The sequence below is a fragment of the Emydura macquarii genome, unplaced genomic scaffold, assembly GCF_026122565.2.
Source record: "Emydura macquarii macquarii isolate MOO-44397 ecotype Brisbane River unplaced genomic scaffold, CSIRO-AGI_Emac_v2 contig_2422, whole genome shotgun sequence".
In the NCBI taxonomy this organism is placed as follows: domain Eukaryota; kingdom Metazoa; phylum Chordata; order Testudines; family Chelidae; genus Emydura; species Emydura macquarii.
This window is the reverse complement of record NW_027132559.1, coordinates 5279490-5300307: the sequence shown is the minus strand read 5'-3', so window position 1 is coordinate 5300307 and position 20818 is coordinate 5279490. Positions and strand designations below refer to the sequence as shown.

Sequence of the window (20818 nt, the reverse complement as noted above, 5' to 3'; positions counted from 1 at the left end):
TTTTTACCATTAATGGCTTTCAAAAACACCACGTTTAATTATTTGCTACATTCAGTGACATATACTTGAACTCAAGGGGGGCAATTATGCTCCTAACTGGAACTGATATTCAAAATCAACACTCCCAACATTCTTAACATTATGCTATCAATGATTCCCTTTTAATATATCCAAAATAATACACTGTAAGGATAAATTAATACCTGATATCTGAAACTTCAAATTAATCAAGTCCCCATAAATACTGATTTTTTGCTATGTCCAATAGCAATTACTTTACCATCCTCCATTCCTAACACAAACCAAATGCATATATTGCACTCATACATTGCATAACTCATACGAGAATTACAGAACTCTGGTTTCCAACTAGAGAAAGTGTACATACTGTGTACTACACAGTGCTCTTAACCTTGTCATGTATTTATTATAGCACTTCAACTAATAGCCTAGATAGGGCCTTTTTACCATTTTTCAATAAAAAAAGATTCATGAACGCTAATGTAATTATTACCATCCATAATAGACAAGGAGAGGATGTTTGATGGAAAACAAACCAAAATCCACCACAAATTTTCTTAACGGGAAATGTTTTTAATCCTCATTCATGGTTAAATGACTATTATAAAAGGTTGCAGTCACTGTAGTATGTATGTATTTGTGGCATTTCTAAGGTGCTTAACACAGGTATTCAAGTATTGCACAGTTCTAGGACCTAGGTGCCAGATAAATATTTAAAGATTATGAAGCTCTGCTCTCTGCTGCATGGATCAGGTACTTTTCATAGATGTTTTGCACCCTCATCTTTTCCTCCCATCATTTTTTTATTTCACGGGAAGACTTCTGAAGAGGTGCATTTCACATCATGGTTTAGACACACTTAGACTACAGGATTCATCTTGATGTCTGACAGCACATAGTTCCATAGTTTAGGGACTTCTATTCTGGATGCTCTGCCTTCTATTGTGTGGATTTTCTACTCTGGTCACACAGAGATTCCCCATCGCCAATGAATGTAGTGTCTGGTGGGCCACAATAGAGATGTCTGTAAGTGAACAAGCTGGAGTGTAGTTAAGGGTCTTAAAGATTAGGATCATGATCTTGAATTGGACCTGAAGTTAAATAGGGAACCAATGGACATTCACATTTGTGGTCTTTCCTCCACAGGAGGCATGCTGCTGTATGTTGCATGAATCAAAACTTCTAAATGGCTTTCATCTTTAGCCCTAGGTGAAGCAAGTCACAGTACTCAAATTGGGAGATGAAAGAGTGGATCACAACTGTCTGGCCCTCATCTGAGTGGAATGGGCACAATCTCCTACTCAACAAAAGGTGGAAAACAATCGCTCTTTTTACTGTTACTATATATGTCTAGGAGCACTGATAAACCCAACATGAGCCCACCACAATGCACTATTTTGATAACTGGTGTGAAAACTCTCAATATTGGATGGGGATAGAGGTCTCGGATATGGAAACACTGAAAAAGAGAGATAAATTGAACTTTGAGAGAACGCTTGGAAATCTGAAGCAATTACCATTCACAATTCTCTCAGATCTATCAGACAGGAATGAATCAAGCCAGCTTGGTGCTACATCATCTATCCAGCTAAGTCACAGATATGTGGGGCCATTTCAAACAATGCTGTAAAATCAGCAGCTGCAGTGTGTCTTCTCTCACCAGAGGCTGGCTGAAATGCTTGTGTAGTAGTACTCTCATGCTCCAATACAATGTATAGTTCAGTATGAAGCTGCTTCATGATGATTAAGTTCTATGAAATGTCAGTAACTTGAGCCCCTTAAAAATAGAAGAGATTTTAATTCTTCATGACATTAGATAGAAGTGCATTAAAAGTTCTCCCCTCATATTTAACAAGAAACCTTCATCCACTATTTCCTTAAATTCTTGCTCAAATGCACACCAGTTTTGGGGACAGTTCCTCTATACTCTAGTCCCCCTGTTCACCAGGTGGCTTGGCCAAGCAGTTCTGTGTAAAATGGAAGTAGAGTAAATCTTGGGCCTTGTAGCCAGGGGCCCAATCAAATGGCCTAAACTGAGGGCCTAACATTTTCTTGAATGAGTGTATGTGACCAATATCTACACAGACAGTAAGTAACTTCCACTTGAAAACATGAAAAGAAATACAATAGTATTAAAAACAGTTGTCATAAAATATACTTACAAAAGTCTTTAAAAAAACCACGGTATTACTGCTAGTGCAAATAATGTAAATATTACAAAATAAATGCTTATTAATATGAAAAACAACCACATTGCTACTCTTATTTATAATTTGTTAACCATTATCACTCTAAATAGCCCCTTTGGGAATTATTTTTTGCATAAGACATGAATTCTATTAATTGTAAGGGAATGTAAAATTTAATATATTCTTGGTATAAGACTACACCACAAATCACAAAATCAAAAGCACCAGAAATTCCAAAGGGCAGTCATACAACTGTTTCATCCAAACACAAGAAAATTTATTAGGCTCCCAAGGAGGCACTATTTCCATTAAATTAATAATCTCTCTGGTAGCACCATAATTCTAGCTTTCAGCACAAAGGCCTGGTATACACTGCTGCGCTGCTGCCATGTTATGTAATTAGCATATCTCCCGTTGGCATACTTACATCTACGCAGCGGGGCATCTTCATGACACTATGTCGATGGGAGAGCGTCTCCCGTCGACGTTGCCTTCTACCTTTTGGGGAGGTAGACTAATTAAGTTGATGGGAGAGCACTCTCCCATCGACTGAACCTGTCTATGCAGACCCGCTCAATTGATGCCGTTGCATTGATGCCTGCTGCCGCGGCAGTGTAGACATGCCCTCGGTAATCTAGACCTCGAAGAGCTTTAGGTGTTTGTTATGTTACCTCCTATTCTAAGGGCCCTTTCATCTGAATCCTCATATTGCCAGATAAAAAATTCTCAGTTTACAACAACATTTTAAAAAGGTAAATTGAACCACTTGCTATTAAAGAAATATAGTTTGAAATCCAAAGTCATTTAATACATACACAGACAATCTACAAATATCCACAACATTTATAGCCACACTGACACATCACTTTATAACAAACAAAGATGGTCTTCTCACTAGATGTTAGCCATCGTTGCCTACAATATTGCTTTGACTAAAAACAAATTTTCATATTCATCTAAGTAAAACATTGCTGCACTCTATGGCTTTAAAGAAATAAAACCAGCTGCTACACTTAAAATAAAAATAGAAACTGATTAAGTACTATATATTTTGTTTGGTTTGTTCTGAAATTTGTTTGCAAAAACTAAATAATCATACTGTACCTGAATTTCAGCTATTGCCAAATTTAGGTCAGAAAGCCAGTTCTTTTTAAATTGTCTTGTCTGAAATCTTCAACAAGAGAAAATTGTTAATTAAAGTTACCTATTTAAGATTATAATACTTTGTATTATCACTAAAAATAGCACTGTTTTCAGTCCTAGATCATTACCTTTCTAACCCCAGCACATCAGTTTACATATCCCAATCAAGAGAGAAAAAGAATTTTTCATCATCTTCAGAATGTCATTTATGCTTCAACGATGTACTATATACTTCGTAATGAATACTAGACAAATTGTTTTCAACAAATATTTTAATTTACTAAGCATCATATTTCTCATAAATATTATTCTAGTGAGGAAATTATTTCCAGAGAAAAAGGCACCAACTTACATTGAAATAAATATTTTCTATTGCAGCTATCAATGAAAAGGCAGTGATAAGACAAAAGGTAAACTGAGTTTCATATATCCCAATAAGTTCTATAACAGTCTCAAATTTTGTCAAATTACATGAGGAAGTGTGATCTAGTGAATAGAGCAAAAGGTTGGGTTTTTCTGGCTCTGCGACTGACATTCTGTGACATTTTGCACAGCATACTTCTCTGTGCATCAGCTTCCTTATCTGTCAAAAGGATACCACCTACCTCATACAGGCGCTGTAAATAAGGTAAAACACTGAGTTTATTAGATATTTGCCCAGGTTCACATGGTAATCTGTGTGCGCTTTTCCTAGCTGTGCTAATCAGATTTAATAATCAGGAATGCTGTGGAAAAGCTAACAACAGAAGCAAAAATCCTGGTTTTCTGATTCCCAATCTATGGTGTTATTCTCTATTAAACAAGCAGCCCTTTTAAATATCATGAGCATGAAGTTACTGAACAATTAAACTTCTTATTTTTGTAGAAGCGTCTAAATTTGCAGCTTTTTACCATGCTAATTAGCAATAATAAAAAAAATGGAATGTACTTTAAGTCTGTTCTTTACATAATTTTTTATTAAATGAAAATCAGAAGAAACCATTAAATATATTTTGCATGCTAACTGTAAAATAACTCCCTAAACTAAATACGTACCTTGATTTCATGTTCAAAACAACATTAATTTCTTGACTGGAAACTTCCAGTTGGTGAAGTAACTTAATAATACAGTTAAAATGTTCAAGCTCAAGGACCATCCCAGCATCAAAAAGCTGTAGCATCAAAAGAAAAAAATGCAGATGTACATACAAATTAGCATCAAAAGAAAAAAATGCAGATGTACATACAAATTAGCATCTCTAAAATATTTCCAGAACCAAGCAGCAAACACAATGGAGGCTATAACATATAGCATAAGAAATACAGGTGGGAGAGAAGATTTAAAAAAAATAAGAAATGAAGAGAAACCTATACAAAATCTAGCTACAACATTAGATCGAAGATGCTTGTTTTAATTCAATCTTTAAAATTTCATAGTCTGTGTTTTAAAAGTAGCCAAGACTTTTTTGTGAAACTTCCACACAGAAGGAGTCAATGGAAAAAAAGTCATACCTTACGAAAGATATCTATTAATGCAGGCACAGCATCTCTTATATTCATGGACGCAATGTGCTCAGACACCTTCAGGAGTACATCAACAGCTGGCTAAATGAAAAATACAATATTAAAAAAGAAACAACAACGTAATAGTTTAATCATTTGTCTCCAGTGGAGATTTTAGAGTTTTCATAATAGTAGCTTATGAGTTGCCTTACATACAGTTTTGTTTTTCAGAACTGGATCCACATAAACAAAACAGAAAACTTATTACAGTTAACTTCATGAGTTTTAGGAGAATTATGATCCCATGAATCCAAAAGATTTTCAAAAGGTTTCATAGTCACTTACCAGCATTTTAATAGTTACAGCAGCATTCAGCAACTGAAATACTTCTTTCAACAAACAACACTTGAGCAAAGAAAGAAGAAGATCATTCAGCACTTGTGAATCAAAATACACACCAGGAGTAACGTCTCTGTAGTAATTCATAAATATCTGGACTGAAAAAAATCAAATGCAATAGTCAATCCTATTTTCAGGTATCTGACATTATGTGTTTAAACAACTTCTTTCCTGAAACAGAAGTTATTTGTTAATAAAGGCACTACACTAAAATACAAAAGTGAAAAAAAATATTTTGTGATAAATTCTATGAGTTTAGTTGTGATAATTGGAGCCAGATTAACTCAGATTCCTGAATTATCCATAAAACAGATATTATACAAGGATCAGCAGTGCCATACTATAATGGCTCACATGCACCAGAGAACACTTTAGAGAGGGTAGAGTTCATCCTCTATATCCATTTAGTGATTGGCTTCTCTGTTGAGACTGCCAAGAAAGACATAATGCAAACTGAGGTGGTGTTTGGCATGTGGACACCTGTCCACTAACTGGACCTATTTCACAGAGACCACCCACGTATCAGAGAGTAATCACCTTTTGGCAATCCCTAGATCAAGCATTAAGCAGAAAGATTACTAGAGATTAAAGGACCCATATTCTATTATCAATCCTAAGAGCCACTCAGCTCCCTCATCATATTTTCACTGAATCACAGAAACTAGCAGTGAAAAAGATCTATTATATTAATAGATGATCTATTATATAGTAAATTTAGTCCAGCCCCTCTGGAAATGCAGAGAATCTGATAAGAGCACTTGGTCCAATCTGTTTTAAAATGCCCCAAACAACAGGGCTTTCACTTTTTTAGAAAGACAGTTCAGCAACACCTCTCATTCTCAGCAAGCATTCCACATGACATTAAGTTGATTTTTCCTCTCAAAGAAACACTGTCAACTTAAAAAAGTCAGACTTTCATCTGAATTCTTTTTGTCTACTATTGTAACTAAGATTTTTAAAAATGAAATATTAGAGAAAAATCATCAGTGCACTTCGTGCCTCAGACAACAGTTGGCATATAGTTAGTTTCATTGTTTCCCAGTATATTCAAACTCCTCTTGTTTGTGTGAACTTCTACACAGAAACAGGAAAAAGAAAAACATTTTAACACACAGGACAATTATTTATTCGACCAAAATTGGCAGAGAGGCTTAGAAGCATTATATTCCCTGAATCTGCTATTTTTTAACTAACTAGATTTTAAGTTCAATTTGATTCCATTACTCCAAGTTATAAACCCCCTGTTCCTTGTGTACCAACCTACGGTTGAAAGTCTGCAACTGAATCGTGAGCAGATCCTTACGCCTGCAGAGAATTCCACTAAAGTGAATGGGGCTCTGTATGCGCACATAGATATGTCTATATGGATCTGATTGCAGAATTGGGGCCTAAAATTGCTGTCCATCCTTTGAATTTGTACCCTTCACATACCTGTATAGTGTTATATTTTTCACACTCTCTCATAAGCCATGCTATACACATTTAGCTCTTCTAGTCTTCCTCATAAATCAGTTCCTCCAACCACCCTTAACCCTACTCTTTAAACTCCCTGTAGTGATGTCATGAGATGAAAAAATATAAAAAAACCTGAATGTATCTGAAATCAAATATTAAAATGCTTTAATCATAACTGTATGATTACTGCATGGTTTCACTACAGGGCAGAGTTGAAGTTGTTTGTGTGTCTCTATTTTTTTTACCTGCATTTTGTTTCAATTACTTTTGAATGTAACCTTAACTCTGAATTTCCTAGGTCTGTAATGCTTGGTTTTGGGATGATTACAACATCCCTGTAAAATATTTTTATCTTAAAGTATTGATACGAACTCTCCACCTAACTTTATTTTAGCATAGTTTGTCTGGGAGTATGTTTAGGATCACAGATTTCCGTCAATCTACAGCAAAACTCCCAACGTCAATGAGAGGTTTGCACAAAAATGGATCGATGATGATTCTCATGCATTAGCTAACAGTTATTATAACTTGTCGTGATTTCACCCTGACTAATCTGTCTGCTCATGGCTCCTGTTCTGGACTTGCTTTATAATCACTATATTACACATTCATTTTCCATTATTTCATACCTGCACGTTGTAGCAAACTTGATTCATTGATAATTATATACGTCTTAAGTATTGCCATGCAAATCTAGAAAAACAAAAGCAAAATCCATTACAACAGATTAAGCTCTATACATATGAGTAGTCTGAATGTGAGTTTTATATTGCAAGTAAGCATTATACTGCTTTTGGTTGTTTTAAATTACATGTGATGACAATGCATGCAGGATAAACTAGATGGCGTGTAGTCAAAAACAGATACTGTCAACTTTAGAAGGTTTTAGATAGGTTGGTTTGGGACCTTTCTGAAAGAATTATTGGGAATAACTGTATATGTGTATAAACTCAGACTCATTTCAAAATCTCCCACTCCACTATTTGCATCAAATAGGAGAAAAGACTGGAAATAAAAAATGTTATCATGGTATTACCAGAGTTCACTAAAAGGTAAAAATAGGCATTCAAGGAAAGGAATGGACAAGGGCAGAAAACAAAAGTGTGAAGGAAAAATGTATAGAAACCCCAATTCATAAGTCATAAGGATGTCCAGAAACAAAATTGAGAGGAATGCACATATTACTTTGTTGTCCCATAAAGCAATATAAAGGAAGGCATGTAAGGGAACTCAAAAATTAATCTGAAGTTATTTCATTGCCGACCAGTGCCAGTGATAAAGAGTCTTTTAAAATAAATTATTTTACAAGATTAAAATTGGGTATTAAAATACTTTGTCAAGAATTTCATTTGAAGATCTTAAAACACTTTAAAACATTAATGCATTTAGTTTTGCAATAAAGAAGTATTCTCCTGTAATTTTACAAAAGAAGAAACCAAGGCACTGTCAAATTAAAAGGATACTGTCAACTTGCAATTTTGTATGCAGTGTTGTAGATGTGTAGGTCCCAGAATACTAGTGAAAAAGGGTGGGTGAGGTATCTTGTATTCGAACAACTTCCATTGGCAAGAGAGACAAGCTTTCGAATTCTGTGTGAACTTGAAAGCTTGTCTCTCTCACCAACAGAAGCTGGTCCAATACAAGATATTATCCCACCCACCTGGTCTCTCTAATTTGAAACCTTGCCAGTTAAAAAAAATTGTTTCAGGTACACTTGCCTTTCCAGTTTTTGTGGATTTACAATACATTTTCCTATATTTAAATATCTTTTGCTCCCCTATTGTTTTGTGAAAGACTCAAAAGAAAAAAGGAAATTGATTGAGTATTCTAGGAAATAGTGAGACTGAAAATACATAAGCATGCTATCAAATATACAAAAGTGAAAAATTTTATTTTTGCTGTATCCTTCATTGATAGTCTTATAATTGTTACAGTAATACACAAGTAACAAAAATAGTTTAATTTTGAAGTTGATATGTCCCTTTCAATGACTTGTCTAAGGTTACACAGTGAGTGAATTAATGTCAGAACCTAGGCTATAACTTAACCATAAATAAATCTTTCTTCTCTAAAAAAAAATTAATATCTTCAGATCAGCAAATCTGATAGTCAAAGAACCAGATAATCTAAGACTTTAGAATCTCAGTACTCCAAATTATAAGTAAAACTAATACAGAACAGCAAAAAGGATAGTTTGTATTTAATTTTTTTAGTAGCTATCAGAACCACCTTTTGTTTAAAGAAGGCATATAAAGTTTCCCTGTGGAAAAATTCAGATGGGATCTTTTACTGTTTAAAAAAATAGAATGTCACTTGGCAATGGATGAGCTAATTTAACCCAATCTAAAAATCCAGGTGGCTGAGGGCATTTCCAAAACAAATTTTAGCACAGGCAGAAAGTATGTAAATTAATTTGCTTTCTTTTGGAATCTATTTTCCTCCTCCTTTGGACTGACTCCCAAAAATACCAAGACTGCATCTGGAGCTATCACTGTTCCAAATATTAGTGAAATTGCTCAGAAAATCCAGTTGCAGAAAGGTTTAATCATGGGACAAATCCACATTACATGCATAAAAGAGCCTAACTGTGAGCCTCATTTCCAGCTTGTATGAGACTTTCCTTGATTTAATTGTCTCAATTTACAAGGGGTATAATTGAATCTACTGACCATGTAAAAATGGAAAGTCTAAATTTGGAGTTTATTGTAATAGATTTAGATGGGAGAGGATATATAAACTTAAATTTCAATGAGGAATTTAGTCCAAGCCTGCCTCTATGACACAATCTTATTGAATTAGGGACAGGGACAGTCTCTTTTGGCATCTGAAAATGCAATAGATTTTAAAGTCCTTGATTCCAGTATGAAAGTGTTCCAATTGAGTCAATTTGTAGAAAGCAGCCAGGTTCAGAGATAGCCACATAAACTCTAATTTGAAAAAAAGTTGACAAGATGTACTTTTCCATGCATGAGTAATTTTGATGAGATCAATATGCAGAAGTCCAGAAGAAATTTAAAGACACCACTGGATTCTAGATTAGAGCTGATGTACCCATCAGCAAAATAGGTCAGTTGAAGCCTAGAAGTTAGTAATATTTAAAAATGTGACAAATCTTTCAATTTGAAGTGAGATCAGAAATCATGCTGTTCATGAACGACTTCTTTTGATTCCATAATTTTCCTTACACAGGACTTAATTTTACAAAAAAGAAGCCAACATGATTGTATTTTATGTGGGAACAACTGATTAGCACGGCACATCTCCAAGAATCACCCCCTATCACCATACATATAATGATCTGCTACATTAAAAAAAATCAGCAGCAGAACCTATTACTTTTCATTTAAGACCCTAAGTTAGGATGAGGATTCAATGAAGAATGTGTTAGACTGAGGCTTCTTTAGTTTGAAGGTTCATAGATCAAAACAGATGACCGTAACTAAAAGGACAGAATAATAAAGGCAGCGGTAATTTGCAGGAGACATTTCTTTAAATAGATGCAAAATAAAGGTCCAGTGAAGTTACTTGACAAGACAAACACACACCACCACTGGCATGAAGTCAGGAAATAGTTCTTAGAATAAAAGACAAAGCAAACCTATAATCATATTTCGAATGAAAGGCTTATGTTTCAAAAGCTACATTGTGCGTATTTGTACATTTTCTGTGTTACTATAGCCATTAATATATAGCATTAATACATTTATGTTTTACAGAAATTTCGGTACAGACTATAGATAGGCATGAAGAAGAGTTTATTTGTAATACCTGTTCTTGGAAGATATTAATAGATTTAAATTTGATCCATGCACACAAACAGGATTGGACTGTTTAGAACAAAGATCTTAGCAGTTAAAACATCTCATCAGGAGGTGGTATGCATCTACTGTGCCCAATGAAGCTTCATTTTGCTCCTTTTTATAGCAATTGAAACAAAAACTAAGAAAAAAGTCCTTCATGACTGAGAGGTATTAAGATTAGAAAGAAATTTGCTTGCTTAGTGACTTTACTCCTCCAAATAGCAAGGTTCACATTTTCTAACAATGGGCTCTCTCTTTTGCCCCACTGAACATTAGTTCAAATCAGATCTATCACCAGAGACAGACTCCTAGCAACTCTGTTTGGAAGTCCCACCAGAAACAATGCTTCTAGGATAGTAATATATTCAAATTAATAAGATTGTGCATTATATATAAAACATATAAAAAACTTTAATCCTATATGTTACATTTTGTAGACAATGGAACTCATCAAATGAGGGCAAGATAATCCATCCCGGGGGAGTAAGAAAGCCATTTGAAGAAAATATCTGGAAAACACATTTCTCTCTCCTCAAGGCCAGATTTATTACTGGTAGCAGCAGGATTTTAAAAGCAATGAGACCCCATACAAATATCTAAACAGAACTGCAGCCAGGAAAGTGGGTGGCACTATATGCAGTAGCTTTTTGCCAATTTCTGTCTCTACTGAACTTGGTATATTTAGAAAATTTTATTGACAGATGATCAAATAGCCAATTTGCAAGTTTGAGACAGCAAGAGACTTTACTGCACAAAAGAAGGAGGCTAATTTTGTCTGGTAATCAGTTGCTGATTCAAGAGGCTTAATATCTTAGAATTTAAGCTTTGATACAGAGTTTTAACCATTAAATAAATAACTTTTCAGCTTTATAACTTTTAACTGCTGAATGACAAGCTGAACAGAGCTATGATCATTCATAATATCCAGTCAATGCCATTCTTTTTCCATAGTGAATGTTTTATAACATAAGGAAGGAAGCACCATCTGCTGAGACAAATGGAAAAATGTTAATTAGGAATGAAGACTGAAGCCTATAAGAATTGAAAATTTAATTCTGGGACTCCATGCATAAGATTCCTAGTTCAGAAGTTAGTCATAGTGAAGTAGCTGCTACTAAGAATGTTAACTTGATAGAAAGGTAAAATAGCATAGAGGTACAAAAAAAGATCTTAGGGCATCCACAGGAGGGTTAAATTTTCCATTTAACTACTTGCTGGATTTCCTAAGGATTAAGGAATTCCACTATTCTTAATATGCTGATATAGGACAGTGAGAAAATCAAAATTGATTTACTTAGTCCCAGCATACTTGAGAAAGCAGAGGCATGTTTGACTATAACTATTTAGGCAGGAAATTTAATATCCAAGGAATTTTGGCAGGTCTGGCTTAGAAGTTTTTCCTCCTCTTCAGTTTACCTCATATCTGGTGGTATTCTGATGTCATAAAAATTATATATCTATATATATATATCTATATATATATTTATTATAAAAATAAAATATTTTAAAGGCAAAAGTGTGTTTATGGTTGCTGAAAATATTCTGCCTCCTTCCAATGCCTTCTTTCAAATTCCAAGCTACAGAAGCTCTGTCCTGTTGTATTTTCAGTAGATTTTTGGGTGTCAGGGGCCCAGAGGAAGGCACAGGATAGATCTCCTTGCCACAAATAAGAGTGCATGTCCAGGTTTTCTGCATACTGATTATGTCTGGAAAAGAATTGCCATTTGACTGGCACATAGAGAAGACCACTATCAGCGTTTCAAATTCCTGCATAATAAATTAGAACAGTGAGTTGTAAAGACTACCTTGTCTGCTCAGACTGCTGGCAGCAAAATTACTCTGATGATGTACAATCATAGAACTCTGGATACGTCCAGCGTGTGGAGCTTTTTCTCCCCATATATGGAATGAGGCTTTGGAAAGACCACAGATAAATCGACTAACTGGTTTAAGTGGAACTCAGAGACCACCTTGGGGATTAAATTTTGTGGACCTCGACTGAGGAAGTTCAGAATGTTTTAACTGCAGCAAATAGTCAAGAATCTATAGTACTGGAGCATGCACCAGGTCTGGGTCATGTTGGGCCACTCATATCGAAAATCTTTTCCATTTGGAGGAGTGAATCTTTCTTGTGGATAGTTCTGTTCTGTGCCAGAACTTCATCAATGTGTGAGAGTCAGTCCCTTTCCACCGAGCTCAACAGTCCACAACCAGACTGTGAGGTGCAGCAACTTCAAGTCTATAGGTAATACTTGACCCCAATCCTGCAATAATAGGTCTGGGCAACCTGATGGGTGGTTATGTGGACATCTGTAACTGATCTGTCAGCCAGAACTGTCTCAACCAATATGGAGCTGTGAGGATGAGTATGGCCTGATCTCCTCTGGCCTTGGCAATCACTCTGGGGATTAGTGCAATCAGTGGGAAGGTGTAAAAGAGGCCCTGATTCCACTGTAGAAGGAAGGCATCCAGCAGAGATCTTGGGTTCTTGCCTCTTTTGGAACAGAAATTTGGACACTTGGCATTGTTTATGTGGTAAACAAGTTTAACACTGGTTTCCCCATTGATGTAACATCGACTTCATGAATGGATTTCTGCAGTGATCACTTGTGGGTTGGTGACAGACTGTCTACTTAAGAAGTCTGTCAAGTTATTACTGGCTCCTGGAAGGTGTAGGGCTATTTAGGTTTATGCCATGCAGGTAGCACCAATTCCAGTTTGATTGCTTCTCTGTAACGGGGGAAAGAGAAAAGAGCAGGCACCCCCCTCTTGCTTGTTTATATAATTAATTGCCGATGTACTATCTATTGATACCTGTGCTAAGTGTCATATGATGTAAGCTGTCAACAACAGGGGTCGGGTCAGCTCAGTTTAACTATATCGCTCAGGGGTGTCGATTTTTCACAGCCCTAAGGAACACAGATGGGTTGACTTAAGCCAGATCTACACTCAAAAGTTAAGTGACATGTCCATAGTCACACAATCTGTGGCAGAGCAGTGAATTCAAACTAGATCTCCCAAGTCCCAAGGCTAGAACCCTAACCTACTGGATGACCATCCTTCCTATCCTAAGCAGAGGACCTCATTCCCCTTGCTTATTGCTGAAGGCCATCTCTATGGTTTTATTGGTTGAGAGAAGAATGTGCTATTTCTTCATCATATTACTCAGAGAGCTGAACAAGTGCCCTTCAGTTCCAGACAGTTTATGCTACTGATTGCCATCAGCCATACACTGAGTCATTGAGATGAACTCGGCTATATCTGTACAACTTACGAATTCTGATTGATATTATGAAGTTATATTATGAAAAACTGCTGTTATTATGAGTGCCTATCTGTATATGGATCCACCATTGCTAACAGGGACTGTAGTATGTACATCCCAAACAAATACAAAGAGAAATACCTATGGTTAACAATGGTAATTAGACCTCAGAAAGATTATGCAAAAAAAAAAAAAAAAAAGCACCTGCATCCTTAGAAAAATCAGTTTAGTTGATTCCACTGAAGGGAGGGGGAAGAAAGGAGCAGTGTAAAGTTACCAGGAGAACAAGAGAGGCCAGGTGATCAGGAAGGAGTTAAAATGAAGAAACACAAAGGAACAGAGGCTAGACAAGAAGAAGCACGGGGGAAGAGATCAAGATCACAGAAGCTGGGTGAGGGGCTCCATAAGGAAGAGGTCACCCAACATGTAACAGCCTCATGGAGTGAGAAGCCCTACCCGCTTTTCTGAGCCCAGACAGCTCCAAGGACCCTGGACAACCAAGGGACTTGGATCCCAGCCCAAAGAATGCCCTGGGTCGGTGAGGAAACTGAGGCAGGGACATGTGTTTAGTATGCTTTATACTGCCCTGTGCTTTACATGATTGAGTATAAAAGAACATACAGGTGTTAAACTGTGCAAAATGTATGTCTGTGTTCACTGCTTCAGAAAAGCTGCATGTCCTGACAGTGTTAAAAAGTAAAACAGAAGCTTCACACCTTTGGGATGGAGTTTTGGGAAGAGGGTGTGCTTAAGTAAGTAAAGAATCAGGGGGGGGGGGGGGGGGGGGAGGGAGAGGAGGAGGGAATCAGTGCTGGACCTAGAGGCCTAGGACAGGTGAGCTGAAGAGCCCTATTTCTGAGACGGGACAGCAGATAGTCAGTGCCTAGGAAATGTGCCAAGGAGGCCAAGAGAGGAACCAGTGCTGCAGACTGCAGGGGCTCTAGAAGCTTAACACACTCCAGGGAATCCAGAGTACAAAAGCTTGGCTTCCCTCACAGCAGTCCTAATGGGTGGCCAGGAGGGGACACTCCAGATCTGTGAGAATGGTCAAGTGAGACTCGCCACCAATAGAGGTTTTCATTCAAGGTGACTGATTTTCTAAGATTCAGAGATGGGATAACCAACCTGTAATCTGTTTTGCTGTTCACCATATTAAGAATGAGTTCATTTCACTAGGATCTCTTATGCTAGTAAAGGCTGAGCTTGACTGCTTGGATGAAGAGAGAACAGAATCCTTTTGAGGGCCTCATGAAACCAGCCTCATGAAACCCTATTATGTGACTGGCATTTCCAGAAGACAGGTTAGACTGTACAATGGGAATGAGGCTAACAATTTGGTTTGATACTTAAGTCTTCTCTTTTGACAGAAACACCTTTACTCATCTCAACCACCATTTAGATGTTTTCTGTGATTATTAGTTGACTTGTGAAAATGTTTGTTATCTCTTTATTACAGGAGAAAGACAAGTGCATCCATTTCCAAATTTCTAATGGATTTATTTGGAAGTCCTCCAAGAAGGGGTAGATATGATTTCCCTTTTTTCTGAGGTCTACCACTAAAACCATAAACATTTTGATGAACAGTTTGCCATGTATAGCAAGACCAAATATTAGAGCTAGTGCCAGCCGTGGTCTTGGTCATATTACAATTGAAGCAATTTCCTGTATGAGGTTCTTACTGGAATATATAGGCATGCTTACCGCATGTAATTACACTACAGGTAACTGTTCTGAGAAATGGTAACAAGGGTATACTTTAGAGTTTCTAGTTTGTATTTCAATTTCCTTATAGTACGTTTTTGTTCAGATTCTTTAGAACTAAATCTGTCTGATCCCCCTAGATTGCGTGGGCAGGAAAAAAAAAAAAAAGTAAATTCCTTGACAGTGGGGCTGATTCTATTGCTCTGACCTGCAGCACATATATTATTACTTTTCTGGGTATTTGGTATATATATGGGATAGAAGGAAGGAATCGGTTGTGTAACATCCTCTGAAGTTCTAAGGTATAAACCTTGCTCATTTTGTGGCAGGCCCCCTTGGGAAACGCAGAAGCTACTGTTTGAGAAAACAGCTCTGAATCTATCTTCTCCAATCTCAGCTCCATTCTCCTCTAGAATAGTTGACTGTCTGTCAAAGGTGAGTAGGCATTCATTCTGAACACACACCTTTCAGCCTAATTTAAAATCACTTTTCTGTTTCCTGAATGAAGCTTCCCAACTGATGCCAGCAGAAAAGAACAAGTTTATGGCATGTAAAATGTTGACAGAAATCAAGAGGAGTACAAATGAATTGAAGGACCAAATAACCAAAGACATAAAAGCAGAAATTCTATGAAAGAGTCAGTGGGTATGCTGGTCTACCAGGGATTAAAGACAGCAATCGAAGGTGATAGGGAAAACTGTGCAAAAAAATATCCATTTAGCATCTCTCTAGTGTTAATCACAAAGGATACTGGGGAGATATCCACCCCTAGACCTATTTTTTTTTTTTTTTTTACATGAAAAGAAAAGAAGAAGAAGGCACTGTCTGACTCAGATGCCAAAGGAGGAAATGTAAAGAAGCTGATAAATTAAAGAAAAAACAAGTACCAGGATCATTTGGTATTCATCTAAGGATTCTGAAGGAATTTAAGAATGAAGTATCTGACTTGCTAACAAACATATGCACTGTCTCTCATAATGGAAGGTTACCTGCATTCAGAGATTCAGAAGCTCTCACCTATGTTAATATATGATAGGGACATATCAGCACATTTTATGTGAATAAAGTCTGCGCCCCTTTAATCTGCTCAACTCTTTATGGAAGTCAACAAGATAGACACAGGAGAACCAACTGATATAATTTGTTTGGAACTTCCTTAACATTCTCTTGTGAGGAAGGTTTTGAAACTATTGGCTTGTCTTCACTGCAGCAGTTATCTTGAGTTAGTACACTGCATATGAACTGGCCTAGTTCTATTGAGACCTACTACATGGCAAAACAACAAAGATTTGATTAGTAGCACAAAGTGATTGGATTAACAGTAACTGGATTAGCTATTGATGGGTTGCTTCTAACAAACTGTTATAATGCAATGGGGTTATTACCTTGAGCACCAGCAACACTGGAGCTCCAATTAACCCTCCTGAAGAGACAGCTGGTTTGAATTTAAAGCACCACCTTAACTTGAATTTAGGGTTTTTTTGTGTGGGGAGAGTAGCTGAGTTAGGTTTAATACTCGAATTATAAGTCCAGCTAACTGTGCTTCAAAGACACACCTTAAGTAATCAAAGGGTGAAAGGTGAAGTTCTATCATGGACCAGAAACTGGCAAAGAGAAACAAAATCTAAATGTTCAATTTTCAACATAGAAAAAGGTTATGGTGGATGTCCCATGTAAGCACATTCCATCTGGTGTTTAAATATAGTTATTAAATGATCTGGAAAAGTGAATAGGTAAACTGTGAAGTGGCAAAATTTGAATCTGAAAAAATTATTTAGGAAGGTTAGGATTACAGAAGATGAAGGAACTCCAGAGGGACCTAACAGAAGGAGGGTTAAATAGAAAGATGTCAGATTAAATTCAACGTTGATAAATGCAAGGTAATGCATAAACAGGTCAGGCTGGTCCCTCCAATGTGCATACTGGATTCTGAGTTAACTGTCACCATTCAAATAAGAGACCTGTTCACTATTAGGGATATATCACTGAGAACCTCTAGTCAATGTACACTGGTGGTCAAAAAAGCAAATAGAACATTGGGAAGTATAAATAATGGGATTAAAAATACTGAAAATATGCCATTTTCTAAATCAGAGGCACATTCATCTGGATACTGTATTCAAACTCTGTTCATGCCATCTCAAAAAAAGGTTTGGCGATGGGCAACAAAAGCTATTAGAAGCACGAAAAAACTTTCATACGACAGACTAAAAAGATTCTGACTATTTAGTTCAGAGAAGCAAAGAATAAAGAAGGGATATGGCTATCATGTATAAAATGATAAACAGTGTGGAGGGTAAATTGGATGCTTATTTACTCACTCATAATATAAAAAAAAAGGGGTCATTCAATGAAACAAAGGCAAGAAGTGAAAAATCAATTTAAAAAAAATAAAATGTTTAATTCAGTTGTGGAACTCATTGCTTCATCAAGGCTAAGAGCATATTAGATTCAAAAGAGTATTAGACATTTGTGTAGACCATGAGATAATCTAGTTTTATTAAACAGCATAAAACACAAAACATATAAAAGACATAAATCCTTGTGTTTCAGGCCATAAAACATCCACTAACTAATTTAATGGAGATTATATAGAAACTTCCCTTATTAATCTTCCCTCCCACAGCCACTTTTCTTTGAAGATTTTGATACTGGTTATTGTCAGAAACAAAATACCTGATTAATTAAACCACTGGTCTAATTTGTATGACAATTCCTAAAAGATTTCTTTTCCTTATTTTTGGACTCAATCCCTTCTTTTGCACTGGTTTACCAGTTTTCCCGTCTGTACATTCTGATGCAACCATGAAGTGGTTGGCCTGGTTACCAGCTTTCAACAAGTATCTCCACAAATACTTCCCTGGCTATCAAGTGAGACACATGCAAAACAATAAGTCTGAACAATGTTGCCACTAAGGAGATCTTATGGAGGACAGATTTTAACTATTTGGTTATTTTTTAGGACATCTTGAAATGCAGAATCACAAGTCATGGTGACTCATGCAAATTAAGTGGAAGCTGCTGATACTCATGAACCTGCCAACAATGCTACATAGCTGGGACACAAGGCCAATTCTAACCAGTCTGTCAGTTCTTTGAGGAGGATTATATCATCTTTAAACAGAGATGCCATTGCTACGTCTACCTTTTGGAGGGTGATAATGTAGATAGCCTTGGATCTTAGGAGTATATACAATTTCTGGATTTTCTTACCTGGTGGTCTCTTGGGTTTACTGAGGCATGCCCATTAAAACATCATTACATTCTACGAAGAGTGGGCTAGTACACATAATTCAGTATCATTTTCCTGCCATCTGCTTTCTTGAAAATCCACTGACAAGTTCTACAGTCTCTCTAGGGTAATATCTTTTTAAAGAATTGTTAAAAGGTACCTGGAAGGAAATGTTTTCCTGGGTTTCCTCTTTGGATTTCTCAGCTTCAAAGGTAACTCACACTGAACTCAACTGAATACAAAACGTTTTATACAAACTAGAAAGTGTTAAAATTGAGGATTCCATTCCCGCAATTAAACCCCTTTTACCTTTTCATCTCCTTTTTCAGGAACATGCCAAAACCAACATTCTACTCTCTCACAGCCACGCAAAGTACTGAAATAAAATCTGCAATATTTACGAGGCAACTCAATCATTCCAAGGTTCTGCTGGATCAGCTGGGAAACCTAAAAATCAAATAAATAGAGGGTTGCTTACCTGTAACTGGAGATTTTCTGAGATGTGTGGGGTCTCTATCTGTATTCCACACATGGGTATGCATGTGCACCCTGAATCCAGAGATTTTTAGTAAACAGTCTTTTGGTCGGCACTTTTGCAGTTCTGCTCATGCTCTGAATGGGTGTAACAAGGGGCAGTGCAGACCACCAGCATCACTCCAGTTCCTTTTCCTATTGCAAATGTAGTTATGATTTGCAGCAGAAGGGACAGAGGACAGGTAGTGGAATACAGAAAGGAACCACACATCTTGAAGAACCTCCAGTTACAGATAAGTAACCTCCATTTCTTCTTCAAGTGATGGTCCCCATGAGTATTCCACATGTGGGAGATTAGCAAGCAGTAGTCAAACAGGAGGTGGGTGGAAGAATGCAGAAGTGATGGGTGTCTAATATTGCTGTTCCTATAGCTGAACTGTTAGCAGAAGACTGGAATAAAGCATGATGTTTTGTGAAGGTAAAGAGCTCTAGCAGAGGTATGTCTTGCAGAGATGCAGCAGTGGTTGCTTGTATTCTGCTGGAATGGGCCCTCTTCCTCTCCGGGGAAGGGACATGAGCCAGTGGGTAAAAGGGTAATGCAGCCAGAGATCCATTTAGAAAGTCTGTGCACAGTTATAGCTAGACATCCTGTTCTCTCTGCTATGCAAAAAGTCTAGGTGTCTTTCTAAATTGCTTGTTATCTGTAGATAAAAGACCAGTGCTCTTCGGACATCTAGAGAATGAAGCCTTCTCTCCTTATCAGAGGCATGTGGTTTTATAAAAAAATATCGATAAGTGTACAGTGTGACTCATGTGATACTCTGAAATCATTTTAGGAATATATTTTGAGTGAGGGCAAAGAGACCTTTTCTTTGTGGAAGATTATGTTGGATCTGCTATGAATGCTCCCAGCTCACTGACCCTTCTGGCTGATGTGATGGCAACTAGGAAGGCAACTTTCATCGAGAGATGGGATATAGAACAGAAGGCTAAAGGTTCGAAGGAAGGTTTGATGAAAGATGAAAGAATGAGGCTGAGGTCCCACTGAGATGTTAGCTTCACCAATGGTGGGAAGGATCCAGTAAGTCCCTTCAGGAATCTAGTCATTGTGGGATGACTGAAGATAGTGTGGTCATAGATAGGGAAATGAAAAGCTCTGATGGCTGCTAAATGAACCCTGAAGGAAGTAATAGAGCAATCCAATGTGGGCTGGGGTGCCTAAAGGTGCCATTGTGTTGTGTTAGCAGGTCTAGAAATAGTGAAGGATGACTCAAGCCCTTTCATGACAGATTTTTTGTAGGACATGTGATATTAATGAGATGGGAGGGAAGGCATACTTGAGGTGGTCCTTCCATGGTAGCAGAAGGGAATCTCCCTTTGAGCCCTAGCCTAGAACTACTCTGCAGCAGAATTAATTTTTTTTTGCTGCTTGTGAGGTGAAAAGGTCCCAAGATGGTGTTTTCCACTTGGTAAAGTTCTTGTTCAGGACCAAATCATGAATCTCCCATTCGTGGTCTGCAGAAAAAGGTCTGCTGCGATGATCTACTGGGGAGTTCTGCAAACCTAGCAAACAGGCTGCTGAAAGGATTATGTGAAGTCTAATACACTAATTCCAGAGAATGACCGTCTCTATACACAGAGAAAGGAATCTTGTTCC

The 20818-nt window shown here is 37.0% G+C and overlaps 1 protein-coding gene across 1 annotated transcript in view; it reads right to left on the bottom strand.

Annotated features, from left to right (window-relative positions):
* TOPAZ1 (testis and ovary specific TOPAZ 1) overlaps positions 1-20818 on the bottom strand; it is a 94412-nt gene that overhangs the window by 31022 nt on the left and 42572 nt on the right. The window contains exons 8-13 of the mRNA XM_067561617.1: positions 18997-19134; positions 7319-7382; positions 5181-5332; positions 4845-4937; positions 4389-4504; positions 3315-3381 (exon numbers count right to left, since the gene is read on the bottom strand). Of these exons, the coding sequence (XP_067417718.1) occupies positions 3315-3381; positions 4389-4504; positions 4845-4937; positions 5181-5332; positions 7319-7382; positions 18997-19134 (630 nt within the window). The remainder of the gene's footprint in view (positions 1-3314; positions 3382-4388; positions 4505-4844; positions 4938-5180; positions 5333-7318; positions 7383-18996; positions 19135-20818) is intronic.